We start from the raw sequence: 13,959 nt of genomic DNA on the forward strand, positions 1-13,959 counted from the left end.
GAATGAAAGTTGCAAATGAAAGGTGTAATGCTGGGTTCTTGCCTCCTAAAGTACTCTTGACACGTGACAAGACAAATACTATAAACTGACTGAAGTCTGTTTCAGCAGACAAATATAAAGTTTATTTTACAACACAATAATAATAATACTGCACTCCTTGTTAGTGCTACAAGTCAAGAAATAATAATCCGCATAACAGCGGTATCAAATGTATCCAATATATGTCAGTTACAAATCACGTCCGCATCTCAGCGGGTAACACTGTGCAGAAATATAGATTAACTAATACATGTCTCAAAAGACCACTGGCAACAAGTGCCCCCAAGTTACTTTCTAACTGAGATTCCTACAGACTTTTCTAAGTCGCTACTGTCCATCCCGGACCAAAGTATACTTGACCACTCGGTCCAAAGAATACCTCTTGACTTTTCTAACTTGACTTAACTTGACTGCTTGACTTGACTGACTGAACTCAAAGTCAACTTTATTCATTCTACTTCCTGTTTTCTACATCAGGAATTCCACGTGTCTTTTAAACTCTTAACATGACGTGAACTTTAAACCATGCAATGTCAACTAAGACTTTACACGGTGGTCGATTCAGATTCTCTTTTCGCATACATCTGTCCTCGGCAGTAGATTTTCTTTTGGTCTCAAATATGTATCCCGCAGCCTTTGTAAAAGATCTCCAGCTGTCTCGTTCCGACGCCGCCTTTAACTAGGTGGTTTCGTCTAGGTTAGTTAAAGCAAGTTGGCACCCAAGATGGTCTTTAAAGCATCGAACCCCATATGGCTCAGCTTTTTAACCGCTTTTTGGCATAAGAATAATACCAAACATACCCTCAAACAATATAAAAAACAAGAAAAAACAAAAACATATATATTGATAATTAAATTACCTTTTATTTTGCATAAATCAACTATAATTTTTTAATTTTTAATTTATTATATCAACACTACACACTTGTGGTAGAGATAGGCACACACTCTGTTCTTAGCTACTACAACCAACTAAATGATAAATACAGTTAAATGAATTTAGCACAGGAAAAAGTGGCACTGGATAAATGCACATGGAGAGTTGGAGAGAGCATATAAGAAGTGTCCCGGATTGCAGGTAACAGACAGTAGCATAAAGAAGGGTGAAAGTGCCGTAGCGCCTGGTGATTACATATACCCAACCCGTGACCGCAGTTGTGCATCAGGGATTTCCACAGAGATCTTTAACCCAACTGACTTAGACCACAGTGTGTAAACAATGTATAAAGAAAATGCTTTAATACCGTGGTATCTATGGTGTTAAGAGACTCCACAGGATCAGATTTAGAAAGGAAAAAAAAGCCTCAAAATTATTGTTTTCCGTCTAGAGACATGTTTTGTTTTATACTGCTTTTGTCTATGTTTTTGTTCATTGTTACATCATGCGAACTGTTCTGATTGCTTGATCCTTTACGGAATCCTAGTTTTGTCTCTTTTTCAGAATTGTAAGGTTTCGCCACTATATTTTATTTTATTGCTTTGAGTGCACTAAAATCGAATTTCATAATCTATATTTTAGAACAAATAACTCTTTCTTCCCAAGTGTCACTAGAACGCGAAACGGTTGAATTAGCCAGGGAAAAAAAATATCAATACGAAAGATGACGTAACAACTGAATGTCTTCGTTTACGGAAGGAACTTCCGTCGTTTAAAGGACATGTAACATTTAAAAGACGGATGCAAATCGTCTTTAATAATTGATCATCGCCATTTAAAATTCTTTTCATTTCTGTTTGTACGTTTGGCATAATTGTCGCTGTCATGGTTCATTGTACGCCTAGCCTAAAGTACACAATCAGTACACACATACTCTCTCTCTCTCTCTCTCTCTCTCTCAAACACACACACACATTGCGTTTTCTAGACAATAACTCGTCCGGTTGTAGTCTGACACTCAACTTTGAAAAACGGCAAGTTCTGTTGGCAGGCTGAATTGACTGAAGAGAGACAAATGAAAAAAAAAGAAATTTAGAAAAAAAGTTCATTTTCGTTTTTTGATAATTAGTCAATATAATCAGTCAATATAATCAGTCAATATAATCAATAAATATAATCAGTCAATATAATCAATAAATATATAATCAATAAATATAATCAATAAATATAATCAATAAATATAATCAGTCAATATAATCAGTCAATATAATCAGTCAATATAATCAATAAATATATAATCAATAAATATAATCAATAAATATAATCAGTCAATATAATCAGTCAATATAATCAGTCAATATAATTAGTCAATATAATCAGTCAATATAATCAATACATATAATCAATACATATAATCAGTCAATAAAATCAGTCAATAAAATCAGTCAATATAATCAGTCAATATAATCAGTCAATATAATCAGTCAATATAATCAATACATATAATCAATACATATAATCAATACATATAATCAGTCAATAAATCAGTCAATAAAATCAGTCAATAAAATCAGTCAATATAATCAGTCAATATAATCAATAAATATAATCAGTCAATATAATCAATGCATATAATCAATACATATAATCAGTCAATAAAATCAGTCAATAAAATCAGTCAATATAATCAGTCAATATAATCAGTCAATATAATCAGTCAATATAATCAGTCAATATAATCAATACATATAATCAGTCAATAAAATCAGTCAATAAAATCAGTCAATATAATCAGTCAATATAATCAATAAATATAATCAGTCAATATAATCAATAAATATAATCAGTCAATATAATCAGCCAATATAATCAGTCAATATAATCAGTCAATATAATCAATAAATATAATCAGTCAATATAATCAGTCAATATAATCAATAAATAAATCAGTCAATATAATCAGTCAATATAATCAGTCAATATAATCATCCCTCTGTTTACATTTCAATCTTCAATATCATGCCCCAGTGTTTAAAAAAGTGCAAATAAATTACTTGAAGGCTCTACTAATGTATAGTTGATTATTTCCCTTATTCCGTACACCGAATACACCAAAAAGCTTGCTACTTATGAGCAGAGGCGTAGCTAGCCATGGGCGAGCGGTGCGGGCCGCACGGGGCATCAAGTGGTGAGGGGCATCAAACTGAGCACAAACGTTCTCAGTAAAAACAACACATTGTACATGCATGACCAAAGACAAAACTAATGTGTTTGAAATGCTCGCTGCAATTGACAAAAAACGAATGTCGTCTAGAGCGAAAGATGCTTCAAATGTTTGTCGCAGTTTCTTTAGAAGTCTTTAAACATCTGAAACTTTGACATGTTTGAAATCTTGGAGTTTTGTAAAAAGATATCAGCTAAAGATGATTTATTTCCTAATATTGTCTTTATTTGTATATTTCTGACAAGTGCGGTAACTGTGGCTAAATGCGATACAATTCTTGATAGTTTTGCGAGCAACTAAGCACGAAACATATATTTGAAGAATCTTTTGATTTTTTTTTCGCCAATCAGCAATACTTAAACCATGAAAACACATTAGTTCAGAAAAAAACGTCTATTCGCTGTTTTATTTAGTTGTTTTTTTTTATTAGGGCAGGAGCATCATTAGGAGCTGCCGCACTGGGCATCATTCACCCTAGCTACGCCACTGCTTATGAGTTTGTCTCAATTTTAAGAACATCTCTAGTAACATCTAGAACATCCTCCCCTGGATGAGTTACTGGGAAGTCTGGAACATCGTGAATTTTTCATGTGAAATGCAAAAGAATGCTAGTAAAGTAGAGTACTCCTTTCAGACCTTACGATCTTTACGGCAGATGATGATGTTTTTCGAACCAAAGATAACGACGATGTTTTTGAAGTAAAGGTCATCTATTTCTGTGGCCCACTGTTAACGTTAGTTTCATGTGGCCAGCGACCCCACCGCCTTTTACTTATCCCCAACTAACGTCAGGTACCCATTACAGCTGGGTGGACTCATGGGGCGCACTTAATATTCCGAAATTGAAAATCCCAATCTACACCAGGATTCGAACCTGGGACATCCCCTTGGTTTGGAAGCCAATCGCTTAACCACTTAGGCAGACAATGGATATTTCTGCTTTAGATTATGTTGAAACATGTGTTTTTGTTTGTAATGTTATCACAGCGCCTTGAGCCTATATTTTGCTTGTTAACCACGCTTTATAAACTTAAATACATTATTATTATTATTACTATTATTATTATTATTATGTTAGAAATGAACGAGTAGTCATTCTCTGGCGCTGCCAGGGTCGAGTTTCGCTAAAGAGAAACACATATCATCGTAGCCCCTTTAACAGTTTCCACTGAGGAATTTTCTGGTGATGTGGCAGGTCTGCAGCAGTACCGCCCTCTGACAGGCAACGAAGATGTTCCTTGGAATGTTAAGAGCCTTGAAGGTGTCTGTGAGGTCAGTTGTTATTATCCCCTCGGTTGATATAACAATGGGGTATATTGTTATTTTGGACAATTTCCATAGACGCTTAATCTCCAGCTTAATCTCCAAGCCTAGGTTCCCATACTTTCTTTGTTTTTCTATCTAACCTGGGAGATGTTTATCATCACAATTGTTTACACGGAAGAACGATTTGATGTCTATAATCATTTCTCTCGGTCCATTTGATCCTTTTGGCTCCTCTTGTTCTACCACCAACAGCACCTCTTAATGGTGTGGGGTGCGAAGACTGACCTCTTGTGTTTGGTCATGAGGTTGTGAATTACCTTCAGTGAATACTCGACTCATTGGTGAATTATTATTATTATTATTATTAGATCACAGCTAGGTGTTTGTAACCCTTTGAACAGTGCTGGATCTACCAATAAGCAACCTAAGCTCGAGTTAATGACCCCTAGTTTAATGACCCCTGGTTTAATGACCCCTAGTTTAATGACCCCTAGTTTAATGACCCCTAGTTTAATGACCCCTGGTTTAATGACCCCTAGTTTAATGACCCCTAGTTTAATGACCCCTAGTTTAATGACCCCTAGTTTAATTACCCCTAGTTTAATGACCCCTGGTTTAATGACCCCTGGTTTAATGACCCCTAGTTGCATATTCCATGAACATTTTCAATCATTTTGAAGAAAACGCAAATGAAAAAACTGACTTGTGTTGATTACAAGGGTCCTATATCTCAAATAGTCTAGGGCCTTATAAAGTTTGAATCCGGCCCTGCAAATCAATTAATTTTGTTCCAAATAAACACAAAGCAACTCCTCTGGTTAACCTGTTAATCCAGATTAAAGTACGTCACAGATGGCTGTGTTATTTCAAAGTGTTTTACCTGTACACGATGGTTCATAGGTGCTGACCAGGGTCTTGAGGTACCGGGTCAACTGACGCCCTATCTCTGCGCACTGGTCACTTCGAAGCAAAGGGCCATTTTGTCGGCTGTTTAATCTTAGGGTCACACTCTTGCCAAGATCTGTTTTCATATAAAACGGTCAATTTTTATTTTAAAAAAAGATACATTTTCATAAATAATTTTATTTTTGCGACATTTAAAATATATGAGTTTTATTTTTTTTTTATGGATAATTACTTTAAAATATTATTTGACATATATGTACTAAGGGCCGGATTTACGAGAAGGCAATTGGGGCTAGAGATCTGGGGCCTCTACAAGAAAAGGGGCCTTTACAAAAGAGATATATCCGATTTTCGACGGGTCAGAAACTTCTAAGGTTTTTTTTTTCTAGCACTTTTCTTTACATTTTTACGATTGGCAAACATTTCTTTAAGCAGTAAACGCTTGAAGCATGCTCTGAATAAGTAAATACATCTTTGAATTGACAACAGTACGTCTATCAAGGGCCTTACCACCCACAAACTCAAAAATATGCAATTTTTTAAAACTAAAATATGAATATCAAAACTTTTTTAAAAAAGAAAGTGATACTAAATTTACACAGAAGAACAACAACAGAAGTATAACATGCTTTAAGAAATAAGGATTTATAAGTGGATTTTTTCTAAAACTTCAAAAAAATGTAGGTGCCCCCAGAAAAAAATATTGCCTTGGGGCCTACACATACCTAAATCCGGCCCTGGGTTTACTTATAAAAAATTCTATTTTCTGTGACTACAAATTCATCAAGGTAAGGCGTGAGTCAAAAGCCAAGATCATAATAGCTCTTGTATTTTGTGAAACAAAATTGCATCGGTTATAGCTTTGTAACAGGGGCGGACTGGGTGTCGAAATCGGCCCGAGCATTTCTATACAATCCGGCCCACAAATTCTGTATCGTATGATAGGCATTCATTTCTAACTGTCCTCAAAATCATTAAGTTAAGTTTGATATTGTATCGATATGCATGCATACAGTGAACTCTATATAAGAAATATAGGCCTGATGATGTTTTTAAATCGCTAAATGTGTATAGGCTGCAGGTTGCAGAAATGAGTGTGGGACAACATATTGCTGACTAACAATACTAAAGCCTTAGCCTACCGGACCTGTATGATGAGCACTTTGCTATACGGAAGTGAAACATGGTCAATCATGGCAGGACAAAAAAAAGCTAAATGTCTTCCACCTCCGGTGCCTAAGGCGTATTTTTAAAATAAGGTGGCAAGATAAGATAACCAATGAGGAAGTGCTACGAAAAGCAGGGTGCCAGGACTTCCGCTGTGTTATCAGCAGCAGACGCCGTGGCTGGCTTGGCCACGTTCGTAGAATGCCAGTAAGTCGACTTTCACAAGACATTCTGTATGGCGATCTAATAGAAGGCAGGAGAGCCGCAGGTCGCCCACTTTTACGTTATACGGATGTATGCAAACGCGACATGAAGCTCTTCAAAATCGACACTATCAGCTGGGAAAAAGTAGCACTGGATAGATCCACATGGAGAGAGAGCATAAAGGAAGGGTCTGGAATTGCAGATGCTATACACAACAGCAGCAGAAAGAAGGGTGAAAATACCACGGGGCGCCTGGTGATTACATATGCCCAGCATGCGATCGCAGCTGTGTATCAAGGATTGGCCTCTCTAATCACACAAGAAGTTGCAAAGGGAAAAGATCGTATCTCGAGACGTAAAATGCCACTGTCTACGGATAAAGGTTATTACATTATTTCGTAAAATAGATTAACATATTACTACCCTTAAAGTCTGTGAAAGATTTGTTTTTAAATAAGAAGCTTATAAGGCCTTTTTATAATATAATATTATAAAACCTTTAACAATATGATATGTGCCATAGTAGCATCGATGATCCATTTTTGTGGCCCTACCGGCCCAACGGGCATTTGCCCAAATGCCCATATAGCCAGTCACCTAACCCTAGTTTGTAACTCAAAACACCTCAACTTACTAGACTGGTAAAAGCGTGTTTAATTCTTAATATAGAACTTACAATAAATTTGAAAACAGTTCTTGATTAAACCAAACTTAACGTAATTTTTATTAACAATATACACAGATTTAATTTGAAAGTACATATATGTAAGATTACAAATGAAATGATAATTTTAACTAACTTAATACAAATACATGTCTTTTCTGTCTGACGTCTCTTGATAATCTACTATTCAACTTTAACCCAAGGCCTTTTTTAAACACACCTCCTTGTGGTTTCATCAGAAACTCCCCAGCCTATACAACCAAAACCATCCGCTCAATTTTCTCATGGTTGCATCATTAACACGCATATAAACTGGGCATCATTAAATTTCTCTAAGCCTTTTATGAGCACATTTATAAGTAATTTCATATTAATGCGAATTCGGTTCTGTTGGCTCTGATATTCCTGAAACTATAAATGCACCATAAGAATTTAAGTCATTGACTAAATGCATGACGCGTAGGACGTAATCATCTTCTTTTTTGAAGTAACGTCTGTATTATATAAGATAAGAAGATAAGAAGACGATAGACTTACTTGTGTTGGGAAATTGAATGTTGGTCTGGCGGGTAGATACCGACTGGATGCCAGAAGAATCTTTGGAGGGCCTGCCGTTGCATTTGACGTCATTCATAGCGACGCAGTTGCCCAAGTCCTCATCAAAATAGCTGCCTGTTCAAAGTTTGATCGATTTGTAATAAAATATTGATTGATTTAACACTTAATGTACATTTCATGTGGCTCAATAGTACACCACATTGTGACATTGTTGTAATGAATGTAATCATGTGAATGAGAGAGAGAGAGAGAGAGAGAAATAGAAAAATAGTAAAATAAAAAATAGATAGATAGATAGATAGATAGATAGATAGATAGATAGATAGATAGATAGATAGGTAGGTAGGTAGGTAGGTGGATAGATAGATAGATAGATAGATAGATAGATAGATAGATAGATAGATAGATAGATAGATAGATAGTTCACCGTGGTTCGATGATGACCACTTTGTCATCCAGGGGGCTGATACTTTGCACTGGGGTTTTATGCCTCCTCATGTGGCTGGTGAGACCTATGTGAGCCCGGAATGTTCGGCCGCACACTGGGCAGGTTATTCCAGCTGGAGCTAGTGTCGTTTGCCTTGCTTTTCTTCTCTGGCGTTTTTCTTCTGCCAGCGTTGTTCTTTTTTCCTCAGCAACCTGTGTGCCAGTTTTCACAGCGCGACGCCATGATGCTCTGTCATGTGCCTCTGTCTCCCAGGTGCCTGGATCTATGCTGAACACCTTCAGAGAAGCTTTGAGGGTGTCCATGAAGCGCTTTCTTTGACCACCTTGCGAGCGCTTTCCTTCGCTTAGTTGGAAGAGGAACTATCCTCGTCTTAGATAGATAGATAGATAGATAGATAGATAGATAGATAGATAGATAGATAGATAGATAGATAGATAGATAGATAGATAGATAGATGGATGGATGGATGGATGGATGGATGGATGGATGGATTAGATAGATAGATAGATAGATAGATAGATAGATAGATAGATAGATAGATAGATAGATAGATAGATAGATAGATAGATAGATTGCAGGGTTAAAATTGTTTTAAAATCAACACTTACCTGGAGCGCAGTGCATGACGTAAGGAGAACTAAGGCCAGTAGCGCACTGGTAGTAACTCCCACAGTCATACGGGTTAACGTAGAGACCTTCTTTCGGACACACGAACCCGCCGGTGTCACTTTGACCTAGCGTCACACCCAACACACAACACAGGACTGCAGATACATTGAATACACATTTTATAGCCTCTTCTTTTTGCATGGGGCTCTGGGAGTCATGAGATCGAGAAAATAAAATCTCAAATAACTCTGACAAGCCCGAAGCTAAACAGAGAAGTCGGATTTGTTATTTAAAGAGTTTGTAATGGTTCGTTACGTATGCCATTTTGTAAATAATTAAATGACATCAGAATTCCTAGTTAGAAATAGGTTAGACAACTCTTTCAGTTCAGCCTTGATCTTAATTCTCATAGATTATCCCACTTTAAAATTCACACTTGACTTGACACGCAAAATACACACACAAATAATACTTTTTTAAAAGCTTATATCTAGTATAGTTGTATCAATTAATTTGGATCGGTCATGTAATTAAATTTGCAACAGTTCTAGACTAAGAATAATAAATCTTAGCGATTAGAAATATTTGTATCGATTTTGTTTTTTGTTTAGCGAAATTTTTTGGGCTTTCTCATTACGCTATGATCCTATCACTTATCTCAGGGGTTCTCAACCTGTGGATCGCGACCCCCTTGGGGGTCGATTGACGATTTGCCAGGGGTCGCCTAAGACCATCGAAAATATGGATTGTTTTTGTCTATTCTTCTTTTGCTGTGTGTGGGGGGAGAGGGGGGGGGGTCGCACCGAGTGGGGGATTCTAAAAAGGGGTCGCCGAGCTTAAAAGGCTGAGAACCGCTGATTTATCTGGACAAGTTGGAAAGGGGTTGGGGGGGGGGGAGAAAGTTGATATAAGCTTTGTAAAAAGTAATTAAAACTTCCTTAGCCAAGAATTGTTGTCAGGCTCAACCTAAAGGTGAAAATCTAGGTGTTTTTCATAGTAGTGGTATCCCGGGCATGCTACCCTGCCTCATAGTGACGCCCGGGTGGTAACGATCGTAGGAGGAAACGATTAGGTTAAAGGGTAGCAAAACAAGACTCCCGTGGGGGTGCCTAAGGGGGTGCGAGAGCATCCTCATTGCACTGCGCGGAGTTGTAAAAAAGCTGCCACAACCTTGTCACAATCCAGGCGCTGTTCCTCAAGGGCTAGCCAGGAAAACCAGTGACTTGGCAGAATTTAAGTCATTGGTTAATATGCATGACTAAATGCATGGCGCGTAGGACGTAATCATCTTCTTTTTTGAAGTAACGTCTGTATTACATAAGATAAGATAAGATAAGGTGCCGTTACATAAATGGCGTGTCCCGCACAGTTAGCCTGTTATTGTTACACGCATCTACTTAAAATGTGAGCGACATTGTAGCTAGCTAACCACCAAATCATTTCCTGGTCTCTTTTTTCATCCTTCAATCTCTATGCGTACTGGCGCAGTTAATCAATCTTGTATTCACGGCTCAAACCAAATATTTCGGACATATTTGTATTATAAAGCCCTCTAAATGTGGCTGTTTTTTTTAACACAGCCAAACTTTCTTTACAAATCAAATATGTTGCTTTATGTCGGATCATGTTCCAAAATAAAGATCCGCTAATTTTTTTCTGTTAGATTGTAAAGTCAGAGTCCACTTGTAGTTTTTTTCGGGTCTCCCATTTCATAGCGTACAAATGTTAAAGGTCATGGGACCAATCCATCAGAGAAAAAAGGGAGTCCCTAACGTAGGTAAAGATACACTTTTCAACTTTAACCCTTAAAACGCGTGGTGGTAGTTTAGCCTCTAAACATCAGAATTGTGTATAAACTCTAAGGGTTAAGAAAATGGGAGGGGGATGTTTTACACTTTATTTCGGTTTACCTGATAGAACCACGTCGCTGGCCGGATCTGGCCCGCGGGTCATATTTTGGTCATCACTACTATAAGAAGTACAAAGTATACATAAATAATAATTGTATAGAAGTGTTAAAAATGCTGCATTACTATGGTAGGGTTTCCAAAGATAATTACTTTTAAATAAATAAAATAATATTACATCATTCCATGATACAACGACTTATATGGAAAGCCTATTAAATAATTTCCCTAATTGTATATAGGTTATGTTATTGCCATTGCATTACCTAAGTAAGAAAGGAAACCCATTGCGACCATAGCAGTCTATGTTTTGAGAACCGCTGCCACTGTGCTGCCGGAAGCCTGAAATAGAAACCCAAATTTCAATAGTTCTCACCATAATGAAACAAAGTCATTTATTTATCAAAATTTTGTCATTATGTAATAGCCAGCATTAAGCGTAAAGTATTAAGAGTGGAAACAAGGTGTCAGAGCTGGGTTTTTTTTTTCTTTTTTCAACGAGAGAGAAAAATGTGAGATTGTTTGTAAAATGTTCTACATGTTTCGGATGTTCCTTCAGAGCTGAAGATAATTTACTTTCTAGTCCAAACCTCTCGCAGGGCGACGGGGGGTGGGAGCGGGGAGGGTTTGAACCCGGGACCATCGATAAATCCGAACGACAGTCCAGCGCGCAAACCGCACGACTCAGGCAGTCACACAAGAGAGATAAGACTGCTTGTGTTTGAGAAATGTATTTTTTTTTAAATTCTGTTTACTACTCAACCAACTCGCCTCTTAGACTTCTTGAAGCAGAGTTGCGTTAATCATACTAAAGTCTGCAACAGAACGAACTAACTTAAACCGGAAGTAACTTGTCCCATCTGACGTAAGAATGACTGCTACACTCTAGAATCGCATCGGGAAAAAAAAACGTCTTGAAATGTCTTCTTTGAAAGAAGGTTTTCAATCATCCATGTTGCAGACGCCGCTGGGGGGAAAACAGTGTGAAAAGTTCCAAATCTAATCGGATGATAAGACCACGTGACTTAATTTAATGATTTAATTGGTTTGACTTAGGTTATAGTGTCCGTTTTACTAGATCAATATTCAAATACGAACCTATAGTGAAGTGCATCGTGTTAAGAAAGAAATAGAAAAACTAAACAAGGTTACAAAAGAGAGTTTGTGTGGAAACACAAACTCAAAATCGGCCCCCGAAGTGGTCCACCCAGGCAGGCTTCAATATTTTCAGAAAGAAAATCCGAATGAAATTATATCATAGACAAATGACAGATAAGAATGGAAAAAGTAGGTTGACAGATCTTGTGTAGTGCCCCAACGGTCCAGCAGATCAAAGGATAGGTGAAAGTGAATGTAAAGTTAGATGTGAACCTGGCCTAACTAGTTCCCCTTTCAGACCTTGTGGTCTATAGGGCAGATGATATAAAGTTCATCTGTTTTTGTGGATTACGGTTAACGAGGGTGTCATGTAGCCAGCACAACGACCAACCAACTTTACTTTTTTGTCAGGTACCCATTAGAGCTGGGTGAACTCAGAGGCGCCCAAATATTCCGAAGTTGAAAACCCCAGTCTTCACCAGGGTTCGAACCCGTGTCGTGCCACCGCGCCTCCCCTGGCCTAACTGATGTCTTATAATTGATCTAGTTGTTTTGAAAAAGCCGAATCTCTTATTCGAATCCTCAGAAAAACAAAAACATTTCCGTAAAAAATGTAAAAAAAAACACTCATTTGGGGGCCCCCTCATGTGGAGGCCCGGGGGATTTTTCAAATGCTCTCCCTACGACCCCCCCTCCAACCCTTGCTACGCCTCTGATTATACATAGGATTTTTCTGTAGCATCTATGGGGAAGATGCTGTAAACCTCCTGAAAATGAAAAACTCCTGTCTTCATCAGGGTGAAACCTCGAGACTCGTTGATTTGAACCCTCTTTACAACTTGTATTATTACTTTTTGAAATTGATATTTTTAATTGTCTTTTAATTAAATATTTTACCCAGATTTTCGAAACAAATATTAGGATATATGTAAAAATGTTTTTAAAAACAACACCACAATTCCAGCCTATGTTGACAAATAGTTGTGATTATAAAGTATAATGTAAAACAAAATATACTCACCCCAAATGACTTCAATATTTCCTCAAGCAATGACAGTGAAGTCTGCCACTTCCTTTTAAATAAACTTTTCCACATTATCCACCGAGTACATTCCACCTCCTCTCACCGTAACCAAAGAGATTAACTCTGGGATTAACAAACTGCTCATAGCATAGCAGACGATATTGAGCATTTTTACTTCCGGTCTTTTTGGTTTCTCCAAGCTCGCACGTGACCTTACGTTCCAACCAATTATCTTCGAACGCAGACGTCTTGACGGTATCCGACACTTTTGATGACATTTGAACAAGGGCGTAGCCAGTCCACACGAGAAGTGGGTGAGGAATTTTCACATTTTAGTTCGGTTTCTAACGATAGGTAAACAGTGAAAAACATGTTTGCTTTACTCCGGAGTTGTGTTTGTCAACAGGCGAAACAAAACAAAAAAAACAAAATGACTAACATTGTTTGCCCCAAACGTCATTCAACCTTGTCTAGACACAAGCTTTGACTTACTAAAGCACACAACACAACCCTAACATGCCCGGTCGTGCGGTATGCGTCTCGATGGTTGAGGGTTTATAACTTGCCCGCTGCCTTCCCCCATAGTCCTGCGGGAGGTTTGGACTAGGGCGTAGCTTATCTTCAACTCTGAAGGAACGTGTAAACCATTTAAAAACTCTTGATCTTTGACATCCGATTAGGCTTTACACGTCACTACTAATAACGTTTAGACCAGTGATGCCCAACCTAATTTAGACCTGCGGGCCATTTTAATTTCTGACACTCGTGTCGCGGGCCACATGAACGAAATTTTACACATAGAAAAAAAAAAGAAATTTACCTGAATTTGAAACTATTAGATTAGAAAAACTGTGGAGCTAGTACTTACATTAAGGAATTGGATATCTGGAGTGATTTTTTTTTTCTGTACTCATAAAAAACAACAACATTGTAGCTAGCTTTGACATCGACTCATTTTCATGTTTCTT

General features: G+C 37.5%; 1 protein-coding gene across 1 annotated transcript; it reads right to left on the bottom strand.

The window, feature by feature from the left end:
• Nucleotides 1–881: 881 nt before the first annotated feature.
• Nucleotides 882–13,135, bottom strand: LOC106060778 (uncharacterized). The gene is made up of 6 exons (XM_056009003.1): nucleotides 12,989–13,135; nucleotides 11,136–11,211; nucleotides 8,962–9,117; nucleotides 7,885–8,019; nucleotides 5,287–5,427; nucleotides 882–1,977 (listed from the first exon to the last, which is right to left on the bottom strand). The coding sequence occupies exons 2-6, from the start codon at nucleotides 11,164–11,166 to the stop codon at nucleotides 1,901–1,903; spliced, it is 540 nt and encodes a 179-aa protein (XP_055864978.1). The 5' UTR covers nucleotides 11,167–11,211; nucleotides 12,989–13,135; the 3' UTR covers nucleotides 882–1,900.
• Between the last annotated feature and the right edge of the window lie 824 nt (nucleotides 13,136–13,959).

Source organism: Biomphalaria glabrata, chromosome 13, assembly GCF_947242115.1.
Source record: "Biomphalaria glabrata chromosome 13, xgBioGlab47.1, whole genome shotgun sequence".
Classification (NCBI taxonomy): domain Eukaryota; kingdom Metazoa; phylum Mollusca; class Gastropoda; family Planorbidae; genus Biomphalaria; species Biomphalaria glabrata.

Coding starts and splice junctions, on each gene's coding strand:
- LOC106060778 (XM_056009003.1), bottom strand. CDS start 11,166: ATGGTCGCAATGGGTTTCCTTTCTTACTTAG. Junction 5,428..7,884: donor CATTCAATTTCCCAACACAA/GTAAGTCTATCG, acceptor ATATGAAAACAG/ATCTTGGCAAGAGTGTGACC. Junction 1,978..5,286: donor CTATGAACCATCGTGTACAG/GTAAAACACTTT, acceptor GTCTCTCTTCAG/TCAATTCAGCCTGCCAACAG.